Here is a 22,474-nt window from a genome sequence, read left to right on the forward strand (position 1 = left end):
TAACACATGGTTAGAATAATGGTCTCCAAGGGCTAATTGCCTGGATCATTAGATAGTGGTAATCTCTCTTAAAACTGTATTGACAGCTCTTCTACATCTACGCCGTTGATAATGAGGCAATAAAAATACAGGACAATGCACAGAGAAGAGGGCTGGAATGGTGTCACATAAAGCATCAACATCCTTGATGCCAATGAACAAGAAGAGCTAAATTAAATTATTTGTGATCTGGTCACAAAAGAATCAGAAAGTACCTGATATGAAACATTTTGCCATCAATCACTTTTAGCGTTCCCCCTTGCTAGGTGTGCAACCCTAACAGAAAGGGAGAGAAAAAAAAAAAAAAAAAAGGGGGAAGGGAAGAAAAAGGGGGAAGGGAAGAATATCAAGGTACAAATAAATTCAAGGTGAAGAATTAAAAACTGCATTTAAAAGAAAAAGAACATTTCTGTGACTCTGTTAAGTGGCATAAAGCACTCCCCACATCTTTCATATCTTTCCAAACAAATTACTCAGTCACAACCATTATCCATTGTATGACGCAACAACAGGAAACAAAAACCTGATCAGATCAGCTCAAAATGCCAAATTCTACACTATTGAAGCTCATCCTTTTAAATTGCATTATCTTGGAGATTAATTCAATAAAAACAGGAGGAAAACATTTGTGTTTCTCTGTGTATGATTTACACTGAAATATACAGAAGAAGCTTTGTGCATGTTGTGCTTCCACTGCTGCATCTTCCCACTTTTCCCTTGCTGAATTTATATCAGATGCAGTGTCTGAAATCTTCCATGCCTTGTAGGTTGTAAGTTGTATGATGCCAGTAATTGGGTTAGAAGAGGAAAGGACACTTCAGATTGCTAGGCAGCTGTCAATATGGAAGGAAAAAAAAAAACACACACACACAAAAAAAAAAAAAAAAAAAGAAAAAGAGAAGGTAAAGGAGTGTAGAACAACTGGACAAACTAAGATTTGGATTAGGAGAAGAGAGAAGGAAATACTTATAAACAAAGAGGGAAAAGAGAGTGAAAAGTTCTGAGAAAGCCTCTTAAGGAGTGAATGGAGAGAAAGAGAACAGAGCATGGCATGAGGATCACAAATAAAGAAAACGGCATAAAAGATCTAAGAGAACTTTAAGGAAAAGAAGATAAAAGGATATGCAAATGTAAGCAAGACGTAAGAAAACAAAAAGACTACAGCGGATCAACATCAACAACAAAAAGGTAAATATAAAGACAAAAGAAGAGAGAGGACATCTAGATATCTACGCATCTCAGAGATGCAAATGTATCATTATTTGCATAGTATTGGAATTTCATTTTCAGAAACAAAAGAGCTATTAGCTTGGACTTCCAACAGAACATCATTTATGAAGGGTTTAGAGAAGGATTTTTGGTCTAACTATAGCCCTAAATGGAGAATCACTACATCGCTCCCTCCTTCCTTTTCAAGCACTCATTCTTTAATCATCTATCTTCAGCACAGCACGGGATACATTTTAAAACTGCTTTGCAGGATTTTAGCCATGCAGCTCCCATTGTGTTTAATGGGAATCCTGTGAACAGAGCTCTGTATGAGGCTTTCAAAATGTACTCAAAAAATCTCTAAATAATGCACTAGTTGAACATTACCCTGTTTACTTCTCATAGTACACAACTAAAATGAAACAAAGGATAGGTCTTTTATAAAAGTAGTATTTATTGGGAAGCTCATCAGTGTTTCCTATAAAGCTATTTTTCCTCTCTATAAATATTTAAAATGACTATTTAGATTTTTTTTTTCCCCCATAATACCTAAACAAGAGGACAAACTTGAAATCAGCCACATTTGCTTCAGAAAGTAAGATCTGACAGTTAACACATCAGCCTGAGATTCGAGAAGCCCTTCTTCAAGACTTCACACTGTGACAGGATACCTCTGGTTTTGTTTCAGATTTTCCTCTGAAAATTGGTTTAATAGTTTCTATTTCATAATGGCTTTACGATGATAATAAATACCAGTGAAGTATTAATCAAAGATTCGCCAGAGACAGAAGAATGTTCCAGTATTCATTCTCTCTCTCCCTTCAAGATGAGGACTGTGTCCACAATCAGGTCTGAGATAACATGAAAGTTTTGAGAAATGTAAATTCTTGCCACCTGTGCTCTATAAAGAAAATACCAGGCTTTCTGTGCTTTCACCTTTCAGAAGCAGCCGTCAAAATAAATCCACAAAGATGCAATTTTAATCAGCTTTCTTGCGACCAGACAGTGGATCATATTCCATCATGTTTTGCAATATGATCCAAATAGCCTCAGCTCCATAAAGAACTTCAGGTATTTCAGTTTCAGAAGACAGATCCTCAACCTCTACGAAGCAGAACTGAGTTACTGTAGAGAAGAGAAGGCTGGCACGTTTGTTAAGCAAAAGTTTATCCAAGGAACAGCAACGAGGTACGTACAGAGCTTATAGTTTTGGCTTCAGAAGTGAACATTAGATGTAATGTTAATCTCAACAGCTCACTATAAATTTATGCTTATGCTTATACATGAGATTTGTGCTACCATGTAGGTGGGAGATCACTTCAGGAATACATGTACTTATATTAAGATAACTCAAAGAATTAGGCTCAGCAAATACAATTCTTCAGTCATGAACCAATTAGGCACTTTTTCCTAGTCTTACAGAACAGATACTGAACATAAAGGTCTGCCATTACAGCCTAGGGAAATACCTGTAACACATGAAATTCAACCTTTTGTGAGAATCTGAGTTTGTCAGTGCAATGCAGAAAAATTAGATGACTAGAAAGTACTGTGCCTACCAGCTTCAACATGTACCCACGTGAATTACTGCAAAATTGAATAGCTTTGGTCAGAAGTCATTTCATTGAATTAACAGTTCATTTCATAGAATCAGGGTCTTTGTGACATAAGTGAAGTGAGAACATGTATTTTAGCTAATCTGGCTGAAACAAAGCTTCATAAGCCCACTGTACTAAGAAATAATTTAGTAGTTCTCCTGAGGGAACTTTTTTCCCCCCTCAAAGCAAGAATCAACACAAAGAAAAAGATCCTTTGAATACTTAATTAATATAAAAAGATGAAAGAAAACAATCATTATCTTATAAATACACCCTTGCAATGCAGGAGACCAACTTCTGAAAACCCAATTTAGATATCAGTGTTCATAAGGGGAAAGGGCAATACCAACAAAAAAGCCATAGAGACGTATGGAAGAGATGGGAAAGAGGCTGGGCTGGAGATACGGGAGAACTGCTGAACAGCAGCTCACAGCGCGACAGCCTTAAAAATTCCCTTTGTTCTTCAGAACGGAAGGACAGCTTACCTTCCTTGTGAGCAAAAACACTACATAGGGCAGGAAACTGTGTGTAACAGGATTCTGGTAATGTGAAGAGAAGTTACGTCGGGTCCTTTTATATCCATAGCTGGGCAGGGGGAAGGGCAGGACTCTCCAGTCCTTAAACAAACACAATGAAACCTGTGGGTATAGGAGGTAGGAGGAACAATAAAGCAAGAGGGCAAACATCATAACTGTGCTAAAAAACTGCATCCAGACCAGTGAAGTGCTGATGGTGTAGGTCAGCCTGCTCGCTGTCTTCCCAGCCAAGGCAATCCGAGCTGACACAAATGCAAGTAATGTCACCTTGCAGAAAATATAATGCTAGGAATGACTGCAAAATGGAACTAAAATGAAATAGAATTATTTTAGATCATGCATGATCACTTTATTTTTAAAATAACTGCCATAATAGTAATTTGTAAATTATCCATATTTGCCTGTTTTATCAGTATCTTCTAAACAGCGTTTTTATTTCAAGATTCTTATAAAATAAAGATGCTGACAGTATTTTTATTAAGATAATGCTAGCACCATGTTTATTTATTTATTTATTTATTTATTTTTACCTGTGTTAAGCTCATCATTAATGAGTCATTTCAAAATTAGTTCAGATTAAAAGGAAGTGTAATGTATTGCCCTTAATCTTCATTATCCTACACCGCCATTCGCTGTTCATGCCTCCAAGCAAATTGCACGTTTTAAGAAATCCCTTGGTCTACAACCTACATAAACTAAACCTGCTAAAAAAATAAAGGTATTTTTTACAATTGTAAAAATTATAAATCCCACAGTGTTTGAATTGCTGAAAGAATATGGTAACTCATTTTGTAATAAAGGCCACATTCTTCCGTAAAACATGGGCATTTTTTTGTTCTGATATTTACACTGATGCATCACCAAATGGAAAATAGTCTAGTGGGAGGAAGGGAGCCAAATCTGTATCTGGCAGGTTGATCATTTCCAGTGTTTGACTACTAACGCTGTTTGCTAAAGACAAATCTTTTAAAACTTGAACAAATATATCTTGATTTTATAGATTATATCTTCACCTCTTTGAGCAAGTGGAAAGCTTCTAAGTTTTAAACTCATTTGGGAACAAATCTTTCAGTTTATCACTGATGACAAACAACAGAGAAAAAAGCTGTTGTTAACTTAAAATATAACCAATCGTACTCACTTTATTATTGCTATCCCATGCTGCTGTTAAAAAAGTTCTTTTAAGGACCTGCTTCCAAACCATATAAAGACAAATACAAAGTTAAGAGGAACCTGGGTCAGTTAACCATTAAGGCCTGGAGAATGGCTTATAAACCCAAAAGACTGCGTATTATTAGTAGGTCCAAAAGAATGTATCTGCAGGACAAACTTGTCTTGTAATAAACAGCACAGTCTTCAATTATGGATATGAAATTCAGATATTTCTATGTTCAGTAGAATACCTGATGATGTAAAGATATCTGATATTTCTTTACTCATGTAACTCAATTCATTATTGTGACAGAGTGAAAAAGTCAAACACTTTTGTCAAGTTGTTCTAGGGGTCAAGACCTAATGATGGGAACAGTACTTCAAACAGTTCCTTACACTTACACAAACATACTTCCATCACAATAGTTTTTCAGAACTAGCAAGTGGATCACACATGCCATTAAGTCTGCCTTAAACAGGCATAGATTGCACAGGCAGAATTCTATCCTGAGACACCAGATGTTTTGAACAAGCCTCATGTTGTGCAACCAAGAACCAAGACATCTACAGTCATCCTGCACTTCTTATATCCTGTGTTTTGTACTAAAAGCTTTCACATTTTTAATAGAAATAAAAGGCAGGGTAAAAGCTAGGTAGCTTGCCTAGAGCCAGTCACTCCAAAGTGCTCAAACTCCCTTTCAGATTTCCATGACAGCAGTGTCTGACTGGGTTAGTAATTTAGTCAAGAGCAAAACACAGCAGCCTAGCTTCATCCTTCATTACCAAACTGCACCAATTATACTTTGCTCCCATTTTCTGTAATAATTTAAAGGCATTCTTTTACATCTTAGTCCTTTGTGTAGACACAATATGAACTCTGTGGTTTGGTTTAATCTTTGCTCTGATATCCTAATATTTAAAGAGCAATGCAAAGCTGAAGTACTAGCTATATTTGTCTAAGCATTATTTTTTTTCTATAATTTTCTCTAGCATGTGAACAGCACATGCAGAACAGAACCAGAAATAGTAACCAAATGAAAGTTGTTTGTATTGTCTTAGTAGAGCCAAAGATGAAATCACAGCATGAGGGAAACGTACAGTAAGAACTACAGGGAATCTAACAAAAAGGAAGCTTTTTTCTAAAGTTTTAGGATTTTTTTTTTACCAGTTAAATTTGCAAATACTTGTGACAATCACAATAAAGCCAGGTGTGTGCCTGACTGGCTATTTACCAGGCTAAGATTTACTTATAATACCATATAATATTTGCCAGAGCAACTGGCCCATCATTACACAGAGGGAGGAAAAGCTGCGGATGGATACGAGCTGCACCAGCAGCTTTAACTGCTGGAATATTCCCAGAGCTATTGTATCTGTCATACTCTGCATTCAACATTTATGGCAGAATTTACTGTTTTTAGCTGAGAAATCACTCAGATGCCATGAAGGACAGCAACATAAAAGCAGGACAAGCAGGCAGTATCCACCATAAGAGTGCCTGGTGTTTAACACGAGGTCAGACAGATAGCATCACTCTTGGCTTGGACTGGCGCACGCTTCGTTGGGTTAGAAACTGGCTGGATAGCCGGGCCCAAAGAGTTGTGGTAAATGGAGCCAAGTCCAGTTGGAGGCCAGTCACTAGTGGCGTCCCCCAGGGCTCGGTGCTGGGGCCGGCCCTCTTTAACATCTTCATCAATGATCTGGATGACGGCATTGAGTGCACCCTCAGTAAGTTTGCAGGTGACACCAAGCTAGGTGCGTGTGTCGATCTGCTCGAGGGTAGGAAGGCTCTGCAGGAGGATCTGGATAGGCTGCACCGATGGGCTGAGGTCAACTGTATGAAGTTCAACAAGGCCAAGTGCCGGGTCCTGCACCTGGGGCGCAATAACCCCAAGCAGAACTACAGGCTGGGAGAGGAATGGTTGGAGAGCTGCCAGGCAGAGAAGGACCTGGCAGTGATGGTGGACAGTCGGCTGAATATGAGCCAGCAGTGTGCTCAGGTGGCCAAGAAGGCCAACGGCATCCTGGCTTGTATCAGAAACACTGTGACCAGCAGGGCTAGGGAGGTGATCGTCCCCCTGTACTCGGCTCTGGTGAGGCCGCACCTCGAGTACTGTGTTCAGTTTTGGGCCCCTCGCTACAAGAAGGACATCGAGGTGCTTGAGCGGGTCCAAAGAAGGGCGACGAAGCTGGTGAGGGGCCTGGAGAGCAAGTCCTATGAGAAGCGGCTGAGGGAGCTGGGCTTGTTCAGCCTAGAGAAGAGGAGGCTCAGGGGTGACCTTATTGCTCTGTATAAGTACATTAAAGGAGGCTGTAGCGAGGTGGGGGTTGGCCTGTTCTCCCATGTGCCTGGTGACAGGACGAGGGGGAATGGGCTAAAGTTACGCCAGGGGAGTTTTAGGTTAGATGTTAGGAAGAATTTCTTTACTGAAAGGGTTGTTAGGCACTGGAACGGGCTGCCCAGGGAGGTGGTGGAGTCACCATCCCTGGAAGTCTTCAAAAGACGTTTAGATGTAGAACTTAGGGATATGGTTTAGTGGGTACTGTTAGTGTTAGGTTAGAGGTTGGACTTGATGATCTTGAGGTCTCTTCCAACCTAGAGATTCTGTGATTCTGTGATCACTCCTTACAGAGCTACTCATGGTGTCTGCCTAGGATACAAAATCAGAGCACCTTAAACCTTGCACCCACTGCATTGCTGGTGGATTCTGCTGGATCATTGCAAGTCTGAGCACCAGCACTGGAGCTGTACTGTGGGCACCTCCCTGCTCCGCTCACCGGCAGTGCCCAGTGCAGCCACCATCGGCACGGCTGCGCTTCGTGCTCTGTAGGTGAAGCTAGTGCCCACCCTACCTCGCAGCTGGATTCAGACTGCAGTTGGCATCCTGAGTTCAGGCTCCTTCCAAAACAGAATTTTTTAAAAGGCAGTGTTATTTGCAGCAGGTCAAAACCATTAAAGTAGGCTGCAGGCTTACAGTCATTGGAGAAGGAAATGGAGATATGAAACAGCCTGTTTCAGATCTTAAAAATATAATAAAATATAAAATAAACAAACAAACAAAGAAGATAACAAAACCTCAAGATCTTGAGGTATAAGATGATAGAAGGTGCAGATGGCACCTGGTAGGAAAAAAGTTTGAATCCAGCTAAGATTTGACAGGATTACTACATACATGTAGGGCAATGGAAAGGCTGTTTTCTTCCAAGAGTCAGAAACCAGAGCTTACACATCCCTCTCCACCAGGCACTTGAGGAAGAACAAGGATAAATCCTGACTTGTAATTTGCATTGATACTAGCAGTCTGCTCAGACAGGATTTTCACATAAATTCCAGCCAGGTCTTTTAATACAATTTTCAATATCACTTGCATACATGATCTGGTAATACGAAAAAGACACAAGACTTTGTTTTAACCTAATGGTGGCCATTTTCCTTGCGTTTCTTTTTTTTCAGGAGCTGTCTGTGTTCAACACCACATCATGGCATGCCTTGCTGTGGCAGCATATAGAAATTCTGCCCTGTCTTGTTTGTATAAATATCAGATAGGAAAATACTTTCAGGAAAATGTTTATTTAGAGTATTGTACTTTAAATAGACATACACATTTAACATCAGTTTAATTGCATTAAATATATTTAATTTCTTGCTTAAAGTTCAGTTTGGTGAGTGTGCCTGCATTTAGGTCCTTGTATTTCACGATGTAACAGGAAGAGTGAACAGAGGAAGAGACTCATGTTTTTAAACCAATTCCTTAATTCAGGTGATCTCCTAGAAGACAAACTTTAGTAACAGGTCTCCAGCTTTCTTCAGTGAGAAAAAATTCAAAGCTAGACTCTAGGCACTGCTGGAAAATAAACAACTTTCACCAACACACAGCACCTGCAGTCTCGAAGTTTTGCTTTACACTATATTTGTGAGAGGCACAGAGGTGATGTGAAGATACCACTTGGTTCCACCTTTGCGGTATTTGAGCAGTGTTGGGAAATGCCAAGACTTTTTTTTTTTTTTTTAAATAATTTTTTAACCTTACCTTTGGTGCTTTAGAGTTTCATTGTCATTTTGATTGAACACTATTCATACCATCGCATGTGCACTTTATCTGTTTGGCTCCAGGGCTTTCATCTTCATGCCTTACTTTAAATTTTTATAAAAGCTCAGTCCATGCACTAGATTGTTGTGCTGATACTGCCACAAACATGACTGCCGTGGATGTGATAGGCAGATTTAATTTACCCAAATACCGAGCTAATTTTAATATGAACTTATCATTTAATTAAAGGAAAAATGGTGAAGAAAAAAGAACTCACATGATCATTTAAAAAATTTTGCTGGACAGATTTCCTTAAATATTTTGACTGCTTTTATTTCTATAATTAAGAAAAAGGTTGGTAGTGAATTAGCATTACTTTCAGGAGCTTATGATCACTCTTGCATTTTATCTGAGAGTTACTGAGTATATCCACCACTACGAAAAGCAAATTTGGGAATCTTAATGCAGGATTTTTCTAACTTCTGAACTAGATAATAAATGCATGCTGTACTTAGGAACACTTAAAAATCTATTCATAAACTCTAATAGCATTCTCCAGGAGACAAACCTACAGTCTCTTCTGCATTATCCGACAGATTTACTTTGATTATCACTTTGTTGAACAATGTATTATTACAGGCCTAATCCAACAAACAGTGGACTAAAAATTTTTGAAGTTTACAGACACACATTAATTGAATGAATAATTCACAGCAGTTTAACAGCAATTTAGAACTTTTTCTTTTAAACAGAGAACTTTTCTTCTTCTCTTCTATTGTGAACAGAAACACAGACAATACTGTAAGAAGCTGCACAGAAGTGATCAATCACAAATGCTCTAGGAGACTTCTCTTCTACGTTCAGCTTTTACTTCTATAAATATTGATTTATTGAATATTGAGGGGAAAAAAACAAACACACTATAAAACAAGTTTTAAGATCTTGAATACAAGCGGAAAACCTCCCCCACCTTTGGTCCTTTCCCAGTCAATGACCAGAGGGTGCAATCCAACCTTCCTCAAGCCCACTGCACAAAACCATCGCTAGAAAAGTATAAATCAAAGCTGGAATTAAAGGAGTATTGCTGAAATCTATGATAAAAGGTGACATAAGCATATGAAATATTTCCAATTCCATTAACTCCTCCAAGCTGACAACAGAGACATATTATCTACAAACTGCAACAAGCTTTAAAATGACTGAATCCCTTTGTATCTACCCTCCTTACGGGAAGCATAATCAAATAAATTCAGTTGTAATTACATGGGACTCAGATTCAATTTAATTTTAATTATTTGCACTGTGTACACACTCCAGAAAAAAACTCATTAAGATGGCTCAGCCAGTTTGTTTTCAAATGGGACCTGTAAGTCAACATTTATAACTATCCATCATAACTGCCAACCAGGTCAGATTAATCACTTATTATGGTCGATTCATATTTGTAAGTAATAACAAATAAAACTGTTCTCCAGTTGTATAAAGAAGATCTGATCATCCAAACAAGAGAAAGGTTCTTACTGCTGGAAAGTTTTGTTTCTCTTGCTGCTTCCTACTTTTCCTGTAGGACAGTAAATCATGTTGTAGGGATGTGACCTCCACGGGTTTCCTCAAACAAAATGGCCTTTAAGTTCTTTGGATTCCTACTAGAAGCAGAGTGCTGCCATAAAGAAGAAAAAGATATTTTGACCTCAAGTTCAACACCAATAGGTTGATTTTTAGTACACTGCCTATCTGCAATACATTAAACAGCACTATCTTCCTATTTTGCTGTAAGCAAAGAGTACAATCAAATGTTGTTCAGAAAAAAATCCTTCTTGCAGGGCTGTTCTCTTTATCCTTTTCTCCCATTCTACTTCTCCATCTCCCCATCTTAAACACCGTGTTTCTCTCTTTCTCTGAGTAATTCTTGCAATGCAAGACTAAACTGCTGCAGAATAAACAGCATTTGTGACACAGTAGTATGTTTAAGGAAAATTTTTGAGTAATAAAAAAGATTTTTCTTTTAATCTTGGCATCTGAAGAGGCAGCAGATGCTTTTTTTCCCACTACCTGGGAATTTTTTGTAGCACCAAAATCATTGGCATATTAAATCCATTGGTTTGAAGACAGCAAATGCAACAAGACCTCCGGCATGAATAGAAGCCTATTGTACAAAAGCACTTCTGTGAAGTCAGCCAAAGCTAAATCCTGGAGTTCAGCACTAGGTCAGTACATAGCTCTTTCCAGTCCAAGTAAACAATTGAAAAAGAAATCAGCGGTATCGGAAAACCGTGTTTGAAATCCTTATTTAAAACACGGTGTTAGTAAGCCCAACCCTTTTTTCATGGCATCCTAAGAAGAATCACCATACTGTCCATGTATTATGCCTTGCCTTACTAGTAGCAGTAGACACTTGGAAAATGTTATTCAGATATTAACTTCCCTAATTATATAAATTGTTATTATTAGTATTCTCAATCTAAAATTCACAGAGCATGGAGGTGGAACAGTCATAAAAGATGTCATTCTTGAGAGCTGGTCATTAGCTTCACCAGATCATCAACAACCAAATGCTTTATAACCCAATCCCTACACTGGTCACTTTGGCCAGTTCTTGTCTGGAACCTCTCAGCACATTTTCCTATCGTCATTCTTAACTTTTTATTAATAGGGGCATTACAAAAGTGCTTTTGTTTTTTCTTCCAATTGCTGCAAAGCATCTGTGAGGTTTTTCAGTTTCTGCAAGAGTAACTGCCCAGCTTTGAAATGATGCTGATAACAGGTGAAGGAACTGTGCAGGGTCTGCCTGAATTCAATGGAATGCATTGAGATTTAGGTTGATGCTTTGGGTGATGTACCTTTACTACCAAGGCAAGTATCTTGCAATAGCGGAAACTTCTATGTAAAAGAAGAGAGAAGCAAAATGAGTTCATGCCTTTCAACTTACAAGAATCCAATAAAGTATTTTAGAAAGACAAAGGATTTACAGCATTTTTTTCCAATGACTATACTTAGAATTCAAACACTGCATCTTCCCCAGATATATAACGACACCAGACAATATGTTCAATAAATATTCACGCATCTGCACTAGTGATAAACATGAAAAGTCTGCAGCACTTCCAGAATGCAACATACTGTAAAGTAGGAACAAAATAGTTTTAATTTTATTCCGTGACTAAGTGTGCCCAAAGAATGTTTTTATGAAGCGCTAACATTACCCCACAGTAAAGAACTGATAGAAAATAAATGGTTGTTAACCAAATACTTGAACTAAATAAAGTGTAACGTATACAGTTATTAAGGTTCAGTGGTTAAGCAAGAATACTCATCTCTTCACTGCACCTATCCTCTCTTGTTACTGTTCATGTCATTATTTAGCCGTAGGTCACTCAAATTCATTTTCACAGGGTAATATTATAACCTTGCAGGTATTTGAAGCAGGCAGAATAAAACAAAAAGGTTAATTGTGCATTCTGTCAGGACCATGCTGCATCAGGCCATGACCATCACTTGTCTGGTAAATCTTATCTTGGTTTCTTTGTTATTTAAACTGTCCTTGGATGAATGATATTTTTGTCATTTTCTAAGTTGCCTAAAGGATAGGTTTCAAAATAAAGTTCCAGTTTCAGGTTCTTTTGCTTATACCTTGGTTTTACTTACTAAAATCCCCAATGTTGGCAATGTTTACTGTATTCTTACAGCTCTCTCACCTCCTAATTAATCATTATATTAATTGTAGTTTAAATTATTATGAAACTTGTCCTCTTAGTACATAGCTACTAGGCATAAAATATCTTAATTATATGTACTTAACAAATTGCATTCCCTGCTATCAGCAAACAGGACACAATAAGCTTTGTGCACAATGTAAAGAAGGCTGAAATATTAAGAACTATAGCGAATTTTGATTCTTTTGGCCAAATTCAGTTCAAATAGGAGAAAGCCCAGCCCCGCCAAGGATAATTCAGGATTTCATCAGCAAGATCACTGTGAGTTGAATCCCTAAGAGAGCTGGTGTGTGCCAGAATGCTTAGTCTTAAGGAATCAGGAATGGGGCAGAGCAGAATTAGTCTTTGAAGGCCACCAGATTTGGTGCCCAGGCTCTGAGCACAGCTACTGCTTACACCAAGGACTGGAACTCTCATAAAATGCAGTCATGATAACCCTGTTTTGGGGGAGAGGAAGCTGATGTTGACCTTTTACAGCATAGCTTTGTACATTCACATTCAACCCATGACGGCAACTGGGAAAAAGAGGCATGAAGGGTCCCTCAATTAGTAGGTGGAACACTCAGGTAGGAGATATGGGCAATTTTTATTCAGTGACTTTATGGGTATGTGAGTCCATGTAAAATGATCTAATTCCAGACAAAGCCCAGCTTTAAGGGGAGAACAGAAGACTATTTCCACAATGAGGCCACCCTTATGCTGGTGAGGGGACACCCTCCTGAAAGATGGGAGAAAGCAGCTAGACTCAGTGGGCTGAAGCAGTGCACGGACACTACGTGTTCCAATTCTGGCCCAAGTGCTGCCTCCATTAAGGGGTCAGAAAAGAGGATTCCCTACACCATCATTGCTTCTCCCAACCAGTTTAAAGACCAATTCTGAGCAGCTTGCCTCCAGCACCAGCTTGTGCATGAGCTCTGTGATGGGACATACTCTTTCCAACAGCCCTAGCTGGTTTCTCACTTAGCATGAAGGCTTTATGAGTCACCTTCAGAAGTGCCTTTTGCTGTGCATTGTAAGTGGAACCTGGGTGTCTAATTGTGACTTTTTTTATTCCCTCTACAGGTGTATTTTTATATCATTAAAAAAAAAAAAAAAGTTAAAAATTAAAAAACAAAATTTGTCCACAACATACGTGTATTCCAACTATACAACAGACAAATGCAGTAGAGAGAAGGGAGAACTAATTTGCGTCTTCAAGACAAGTGAACACTCTCTTACTCCATTTAACAGCATACTGTGTACTCACAGGAGCAGCTGGGCAAGGATATTAATATTATCGCTCTGTTCCAGTAATTAATAGCAACGCCTCTCATAGCACTGATAAGCTAGGAAACACATTTCATTCTTTGTCCTTTTGTGCTTGTGAAACACTAATGGAAGAGAAATGGGTGCAATATTCAGGCAATGACCTTGTATCAGGACCGCAACTCCTTTAAACTAACTCAGAATCAGTATGGAGCCATTACAAGTCTCCAGCAGTAAATGGTATGGGACAGCCAGTAAAGTTTTTGAGAGCATGCAGCTCAATGAGGCATTTCAATTCCATCACAACACACTATTAATGCCAATTACAGCATGAAAGATGCTAATGCAAGGTACTTCAGAGACTAAGCAAAACTGCTCAGTTTTGAAGATAGCCTGTCTTACTTTCCCCTCCCAAGCACAGATTTATCTGCTGAAATTTCACAGCCTGCTTATTTCCCGTCGCTTTCAGAGGTACCAAGAGACACAGAAATGTAAAGTTAGGGACAAGTTCCCCTCTCCAGATGATGGAATGACTTACAAATAGGACAAAGATTTATTGTTACTGTTGTAACTATATTTTCTGAATCACAGAATTATAGAATCATAGTTCTATGAGTTAACATCCATAAAGTTTCCTCTTCCCCTCTTATTCTACATGGACTAGGGAAAAATACATCCATGTGTAGCTCACAGAGGGAGAGGAAGAAACAAAAAACATGACATACATCACTTCAGTTACATATGGTTAACGCCACATGTTTTGACAGTGCTGGCTGGAGAGATAATGTATGTTTATCAAGCAGAAATACAGTAGTATATCTTGACAGCAAGGTGTATCTATGAGAGCAAAAGGCAAAAATGCGCTCTTTGGACTCTGCCAAAGTTTATAGAAAGAAAAATACATGTCGAATGCTAGACCTTAAATCCTCAGAAGATGGCATATGAAATCTGTGAGATATTTTAAGAAATTGTCATTGGCCCAGTACACATAAAAATCCTATGCTAAACGAACAAGCATGTTCATTAGTAAAAACAAGTTAATAAAGAAGCAGAATTCTGTTTTATGGTTCCAGTGGGCTATTACTAAACAGCATCAAACAAAATGATGAGTTTAAAATTAAAGACCTCCCAGGAGTGTCTTTTTTTTTTTTTCTTTTTTTTTTTAATTAGAATTAACAGCATAAAGATGCTGATCACCAGCACGCAACTTAAAGATGAATTAAAAGTCTACAGAAAAAGATAGGGATTAAAAAAAAAAAAAAGAAGTTAAATAAGCCTTTCTAGAAAAAAATCAGGATATTACCAAAGAACGTGCTGAGTGAAAATCTATTGGACTACCAAATGTTCCCTTGGTATTTCTTGTGCTTGCTGTTAGTGATTTCTGCTGTGTGAGTGCCATCACTTGTAAATCAACAGGATTTCTAAAGGGAATAAAGTGGCTTCTTCCAAAAAAAAAGCAAACAGAAGTTCTCATTAAAAAAACAAAAACAGCCAATGGAGTTTGATTTTCTCACTGTATATAACTCCCCTACGCAATGCCTGCCACCTCATGAAGCAAGCTCAATGGCACAGACATCACTGAGCAAATCCAGGTGACCAGAATAGATCTTCCTTACCATCAGCATCTTGGCAATTGTAAGGGATGTGAGATCAACAAACTGCTGAAAAACATTTAAGTGGACCAATAACATTTGAGAAAAGTTACTCAATTCCAACAGCATCTATGCTACAAGCATAACTAGCTGTGGGGTAAAACTTGCATCACAGAACTACGAAGCTCTCCTGAAACCAATGGCCCATTCTTCTCAATGGAATAAAATTTTTCTAAGTATTTCAGGTATGCAGTAAGGACATCAGGCTCATGCAGATACACAACAAGTGTTCATTCCTGGTATCACTTTTAGATACATGGCAAGGCTTTTGCTTAATGATTTTTAACAAAGATGACAATGAGCAACAAATTAAAGTCTAACCATGAATTAACATAACTTACTCCAACACCGGCCACCACATTCACCCTCTGCTGGAAGACATTTGCTTTCCTCACTTGCAACTTCCTCTCTTTAGCAATAGTCACAGGGAATATTACAATCTCTATTCACATATAGATTCCAGTACAAAGACAGGATTCTGAAGTATTACGAAAAGCTGCTTTATGTACATGTTAATACGTGCTGATGAATTATGTAAGTGCAAGGAGAGCCAAAGAAATATATCATCCAGTATCTACTTACCTCCATTCACATGAAGTCTAACAATATGTCTTCACAGAAGAAAGGTGACAGCCACAGTTCACAGATTTTAGGTTTTGAATTTAAGTAATTTCATGTCTTTCTAATTCTACATGCCTGTTGGTAGAAGAGGTCTGTACTCCCCAGTAGGGGGATTTTCCAATCTAAATTAATTACATATCAGATTTGTAAGAGAAAAGCACCGAAAAGAAAGCTGCTACATGATACGTGAAAAAACAGTATTTTTTCTTTTGTGTTAAGTATCTTGGATTCTCCATATGCCCACAGCAGTGCTCAACCTCTTTAGCATCAAATATCTTCCCTATGTCTTTCTTCTGCATATACTGAGATAAATTCAGTGAAATTGTAAATGAAACTAATACCATTAATATCAGATGTAAGCGTGTATCTGTCCATGGACAAGGTGATGATCCTCTACAAAATCTCGGTCAGGACTTTGCTCATCTATACTGTACTGGCCTTCAACTCCCCAGTGTACAGTCACTGCTAGATATATGTAACTGCAGAATGTTGCAACAAAGACTTCCTATTGTTCTTTACTATGTTTCATACAATCAACCAATTTCATAGCAGTGGCATAAAATGTTTTCATAAGGCACTTACAAGGGAAAGTTGTGCATTGTATGAACAAATGATATTGTCATGCTTTCTCCTTTTTTCTCACGTACATATTTCAGCAATTACAAGTTACAGGTGGGTTATTAACTAGATTAACCTGCATATACCCCTCTATGGAAAAACTATGTGAAGTTTTCTTTTGGTTTGTGGGTTTTACCCTTTTGATTAAAATAGTTCTGTAAAAATGTCTCAACTTGCTGTGCTCTTTATTGACATAAAAGTAGATTTCCTGTTAACTGGAAAAGAATTTGAATGACTAATTGTACCAATTTGGATTCCCTCTATATAGTCTCTCCATTTTTGGAGCCAAATGCCACCAGTTTTGTTTGGAATGCTTGGAGACCCAGCTTTATACCAGGTAACTTCCCTGCAAGAACAAAAGGTATTCAGGATATTTAAGCACATGAAAATTCATCACTGATAGATAACAAATGAGAACCTTTGAGTCAGGCTTAAATTATGATTCAGAAGACGATGCAAAGTGAAATTCAAACTTATACCACTCTAGAACAGAAAAATCATAAAGCAATCTTAGAATGGTGACATCAACAGCTGTCCTATTTATAATTCTTTTGGTTGCAAATACAGATAAGTTCTTGCAGGTCCAACATGTGAAAGCTTAACACATGAAAGCTCAAGCTGAAGAAAACAAGCCTACATAGTGATTCCTGTCAGAAACCATTAACTTCACCTGCCCAAAAAAACACTGTTGTGGCTGAAACGATTCCCCAGATTGCAGGTCACCAATGGGAAAGAAAGGCTGCACACTTATCACAGAATTCCTCTGCTAGGATTTTATGCGCTGCTGAGACATACAGAAATGCCTATAGACAAATTTTCCCATTTTATTGCTCTGTTACACCAAGTGGGTGGAACATACCCGTAGTAAGCAGCACCGTTAGAGCTGCTGGATGACTGTAATTGCCATTTGCATTAACATAACTGCAGGATTTGAACTTAAAGGGATTGAGAAGATGGAGAAGAATGTAATTCCTGGAATTAGAATGTCTTATATATTTGTACATAAAAAACTGAGTAGCAGAAGGAAAGAGAATCCCAGGTGTAAAGAGCCTGTGGTCTGAACAAACCTCTCCCCATCCCACCCCAATTATATTTGTATAGGATAACGCAGTAGATAGATACTTTAGATATCAGAAGATAGTACAAGTAGCCAAACATTTTGCTTTTTTAAAAATTTTGTTTTGTTTTATTTTATTTTGTTTTGTTTTTGTTACTAGCACCTTCTCAGAGAGGTACCTATGCTACCTAGAACAAGAAATAAAATACCCAAAACCTCTACAGCAATCTTGTGCTCTGATCAGTATCATGCAAGGAGGACAGAGGGATTGTTTTCCCACAAACATGCAGAAAACAGATGCCTGGTGCTACCACTAGGAAACGTATACATTCACTAAAACACAGATGTGTGTCTTCAGCTGGCTGATATAACCAAAAAGAAATTTAATCTTAGTGCAAGTCTCATTGCAATCAAGCTGATCTACACAAAACAAGAAGTCTACAAAACACTAGATTGGCTTAAAAATTAATTACACTCAGCAGGAAGAATTTGATTTATCTAGATTAGTTACTAAAATGCCTGCAGGGGGTAGATATAATCTTTCCTTAGAAAAGAAATGAAGATATGATTCCAAATGTCATGCTTTGAACATATAATCAATACTCCAATTACCAAAATTTCCACACTAAACTTTCTTAAAATAGTACCAGCCAATTTTGTGAGGTGTCTGAAGGAAGACAATTATGAAAACCTGCTTTTATACATGACAATTAACTTGGATGGGTATGACAAATCTCATTACAGTACGCACACTTTCTCCAGTGACTTATTAGGAATTACAGGCTATGAAAATATACTAAAAACATCAACAGATTTAGCAAGGTTTGCCATCTATAAATGAGGACACTTATACCTAACAAACACGATGCACAATAAAAAATGCCAACAAGAAGTATTCAAAGATGTTCAAGCTACTGCTTTTACAGTAGCAACATGAAGGTACAAATAATTTGATTCGTAAACTGAAAAACACAATCCACCACTTCCAATTCTTACATCATTTTGAAATTTAGACAATCTTGTCTCTTTCATGAGACATCAATCTAAAAGACAATAGGGGAGCCAGACAAGGAAAATGACAGTGATGATTTCAATGCCTAATCCTGGCTATGGTTGCAATTTATCTTGAAATGTAAGTTTTCCAGTATATAGAGGCTGGAAAATTAAGTTTTTAATTCTTGAAAAATAGAAGACAAAAATAACAAACTTACAATTTTTCTACTTCTTACAAGGACTGCAAAGTAGTGTATCAAAAAACTTCATTCTCTGAGAATTCTTCCCATATAATTTATAATTTTTCTGTAGCTGCTCCTAGACACCAAGGGTCTTTCTTGATATCAAAGCATAAAACCTCAGGGACTGAACAGCAAAGAAACAATCCTTCATTTTTATTCTACACCTTTGATGATTAAAACTGAGCAACTTCAGACAGTGGAAGTAAGAAACCGAAGGGAAAAAAAAACAGACACCTAGTATTGGGTTTATCAGTGTTTAAAAAAACAACAACTATTTACAAATAAAGTCTGTCTTTGATCATCTTTCTAACAACTATCTCTTAAAAGAGCAGTATCTTATCAAGGAGCAAAATCCACAAAACATGAATATTAACTGTAAGAGTGAAAAAAGAATTAGAAGCAGGATGGATGCACAATTACAACTTTATCTATAAAGAAGGCAATACTTCTACAGGTCCACAGAGATGCAAATGAGACTGAGCTGGTCTATGTGCAGTCGGTTCTCTGAAGTCATAGTCATGACAGTTCTTTAAATATTCGGAATTGTAAAAGTCAATCTAAAAATGGAGAGGGGAGAGAAGACAGAGACTAAAATGTGGAAGTTCGTTTCTTAGCCAAAAATATCATTATCACAACTTGCAAATGAGATTAAGTGTGCTTTTAAAAGATTTTTGCTGCAATGGAACTAGTTTCTGATAAATCTATGAAACTACCACAAGTACAATAAAAGTATCTAAACCACGGGTGAATGACACATAAATTTGTGGCTTGCTACAATCACACACTGCTACACATCAGAGTTATATCCTTTCCATGGCATGAGAAATGACGAGATTTCAGATGAAACACTGAAAGAAGAAACAGTTCTTCAGACCAACATTTAAAGTGCTGTCAAAGGACAGTGCTCCACTTCTTAAGACCTCTTCAAATTGATTGCACACAAGTGTGAACTCTCGCTCTTAGTATACAATCAACTTTATGAATTTCACTGTATCATTCATCTTAAATTCTCTCAGACTTAACACAATCAATAAGAAAAGTTTCTCCAGAAAGATGCAGTACCTGCAAACAGCCTCTCTTAGCATGAAATTAAAGTCAGGCTCCTGTGAATAGGCTCTCCCGGGGACACTCCTCCTGTGCATGTTCCGGGACATTGCCAGTTCCTTTTTCTGACTTGGACAAATGACTTCTCACAAAAGGCTACTCAGGAACTGAGCTGCTTTTTAAAAAAGCATTAACGTGGCCCCACACTGTGCAGTCAGAGACTCTTCTGCATGAAGCCTTCATTACTCATACATTTCAAAACTGTTGCACAGCACACAGGACATCAGAACTAATCACTCTGTCTGGTCCTCTCTTTCAAAGTCCGCAGAGCTACTGTTTCCACTTGCTACTGGGAAAAACAGGCTTTTTCTCCACCACATGTTTGCTAGTGTCTGACCTACATCATGAAGAAGAATGATCTTCCACTAATCCACATCCTAATAGCCAGACTTTCTTAAACCCCAAACAGGAAAGCCAGGCATGTGACAAGAAGCATTACTCCTGCCCCCACCTTTTATTTAATATTCCTGCTCCTCAACTTTTTTCATATCCTCTTGTTCTCTTTGCAAAATGATTTCAGAGTGAATTAATGACATTTATAATAATCTACTATGTTCATAAATTTCAAAGATATGATCCGCTGGTACTCCATTTATCAGCAAGCTAGGTATCTCCGCTGTAGTTTTTAATACAATAAACCTTTTAAATCAGCTTTAACAGAACTCAATCAGAATGTGCTTACAGTAAGCAATATTCAGTACTGGACCTGCAACTTGTTTATCGAAATAGACTCATCTATGCTACATCAAACCATGAAATCCAAAATTATGCAGTGGATTTTTTTTTCCCTTCCAAAGATTTTATCGTTAAACTGATTTGGAAGCCTACAGACTCAGCACTGGATAACTGTGGCTTTCATGGTCTGAATTAGCGAGACGACTGGCACTTACTGAAAATTTCATTTCACTGGACAGGAACATTTAGAAATGTCTATCAGGTATTTTTCAAGCTAGGGTCCCCAGTGCTCTCCTACAGGGGAAAAAAAAAAAAAGTTCTTGTATTATCAGTAGCATACTGGTGGTTAGACCATGCAGTTTGCAAATGCAGATAGGAAAACAGTTTCCTGACATCCAGCAACACAGTCCTCTCCCACTTACCCATTTTTTCATGAGTAATTTTAATCTTTTTAGTATTTTTAAAATCTTTTCAATGCTGCTTACTAGTTGATTTACTATTACCCCACTATGCTTTTCAAATAAACTTCAATGCCTGAAGAAGAAACAATTCTACTGGGTGCTTTATGAAATTCAACACAGAGTTAAGACGTGGATTCTTAGTCTCAGGCATGCTGCTGTTTTACCAAATAAACAAAGATTTACTTTGCAAAACACTATGAACTCTGTAGGTAAGAAGTCCCATAAGTAAAAGTTTACATATAAATTTACTTTATTCTCAGTGTTTTCTTCTCTTGTTTTTGCAGAGTGCATTAACAGAAGGGAATGAAATCCACAACTCAGATGTGCTGGGTTATTCAGCCCTCGAATCCCCCAGCTGAGGTCTGAACCCAGAATAGTTCTTGATGATGTCCCAGGGCACACCTGCTGCATCTGAAGCCCATGCAAGGGAGGGATCAAAACTCATAAAGATTTCTTATGAGGTAAGTGCAGCCTGTTTAATGAGGTTATTTTCTTAAAGGAGAGATGATTCAGACACTCTTCCATGCACATCCCACTGAGGAATTTAATTTTATTGTTTTAGAACTCCTGGGGAAGGTCTTGTGTCCATGTCTTGTGTCCATGTTCTAACACCCTATGTCTTATAGAACTGTCACCAAGCCTAAAAGCTTGTGACGAGCATTATTCTCACGTGTGCTTTTCAAAATTTTATTGAAAAATCTTGACAAGAAACATTTCAGTATTTGCTTCCTTAGTAAGCACAAGTTACCCGGATTTACCTTTCCCGGTTTTGGAACGGGAGACAAGACCTAGAAACTTCTTTTCTTTTCCTGCCTGGTTCCCTCAGAAATGGCTGTTATGGAACCTCATGAATGGGAGTTTGGCTGAGTCTGAGCAGAGGGGTACATTTTCCATTGCATAATCACCATGTTTGCCCATTTCATGACATAGCTATGTGATTTCGATCAATCATACCTGCTTCAAGTGGACACGTTCTTTGGCTCTGATTCATTAGGACCACAATACCAAACACCACACTGGATTATGTACATACAAGGTTCTCTTCAGTGGTCCACAAGACAGATTTTTTATGAGCACACACATACAACTACTTTGAAAGACATCAGGGCTGACTGATGTCCTGCCACTGAGTATGGGGTTAGAAACGATGGGATCAGCAGGCACTTGAAACACTGACATGGCTTCCGTTAAAAGCAATCTGCCTGTGAAAAACTTGACATTCAGTTAGAGTTCATTTGTGTCTTTTCATTTGCACAGTTTTATTTTTTTTTTAAACCAGGTAGGCGGATTAGATTTGCAGTTACCAAAGTTTTCTTTCAGTGTTTAAATATCTCCCTTTCTACTTCTTGATGCTATGTATAATTTCACAGCAATATTAGTAAATAGTTCAGAATTGCTCTGCTTGCTTAGCTGTAAAGCATCATTATTTTCGTTTAGGAGCCAACAAAGGAAAAAAATCCCAAGAAATCTGGAGTCAGCTTTATAATCTTTTTGTAAAGCAACTGATTTAAATACTGAAAAACAAAGA

The 22,474-nt window shown here is 37.8% G+C and overlaps 1 protein-coding gene across 29 annotated transcripts in view; it reads right to left on the bottom strand.

Moving 5' to 3' along the window:
• The window catches only part of NCKAP5 (NCK associated protein 5), a 435,214-nt gene that overhangs the window by 149,166 nt on the left and 263,574 nt on the right, over positions 1-22,474 (bottom strand). The window contains exon 1 of one of the 29 annotated variants that reach the window (XM_068687326.1): positions 19,769-19,865. The exons of 27 other annotated variants lie outside the window; for them this stretch is intronic. In XM_068687326.1, the coding sequence (XP_068543427.1) occupies positions 19,769-19,860 (92 nt within the window). In that variant the 5' untranslated portion in view covers positions 19,861-19,865. Of the gene's footprint in view, positions 1-19,768; positions 19,866-22,474 lie in introns of those variants that run through there. One more of the 29 variants, XM_068687325.1, reaches the window with a different exon arrangement.

This window comes from Anas acuta, chromosome 6 (assembly GCF_963932015.1).
Source record: "Anas acuta chromosome 6, bAnaAcu1.1, whole genome shotgun sequence".
NCBI lineage: Eukaryota > Metazoa > Chordata > Aves > Anseriformes > Anatidae > Anas > Anas acuta.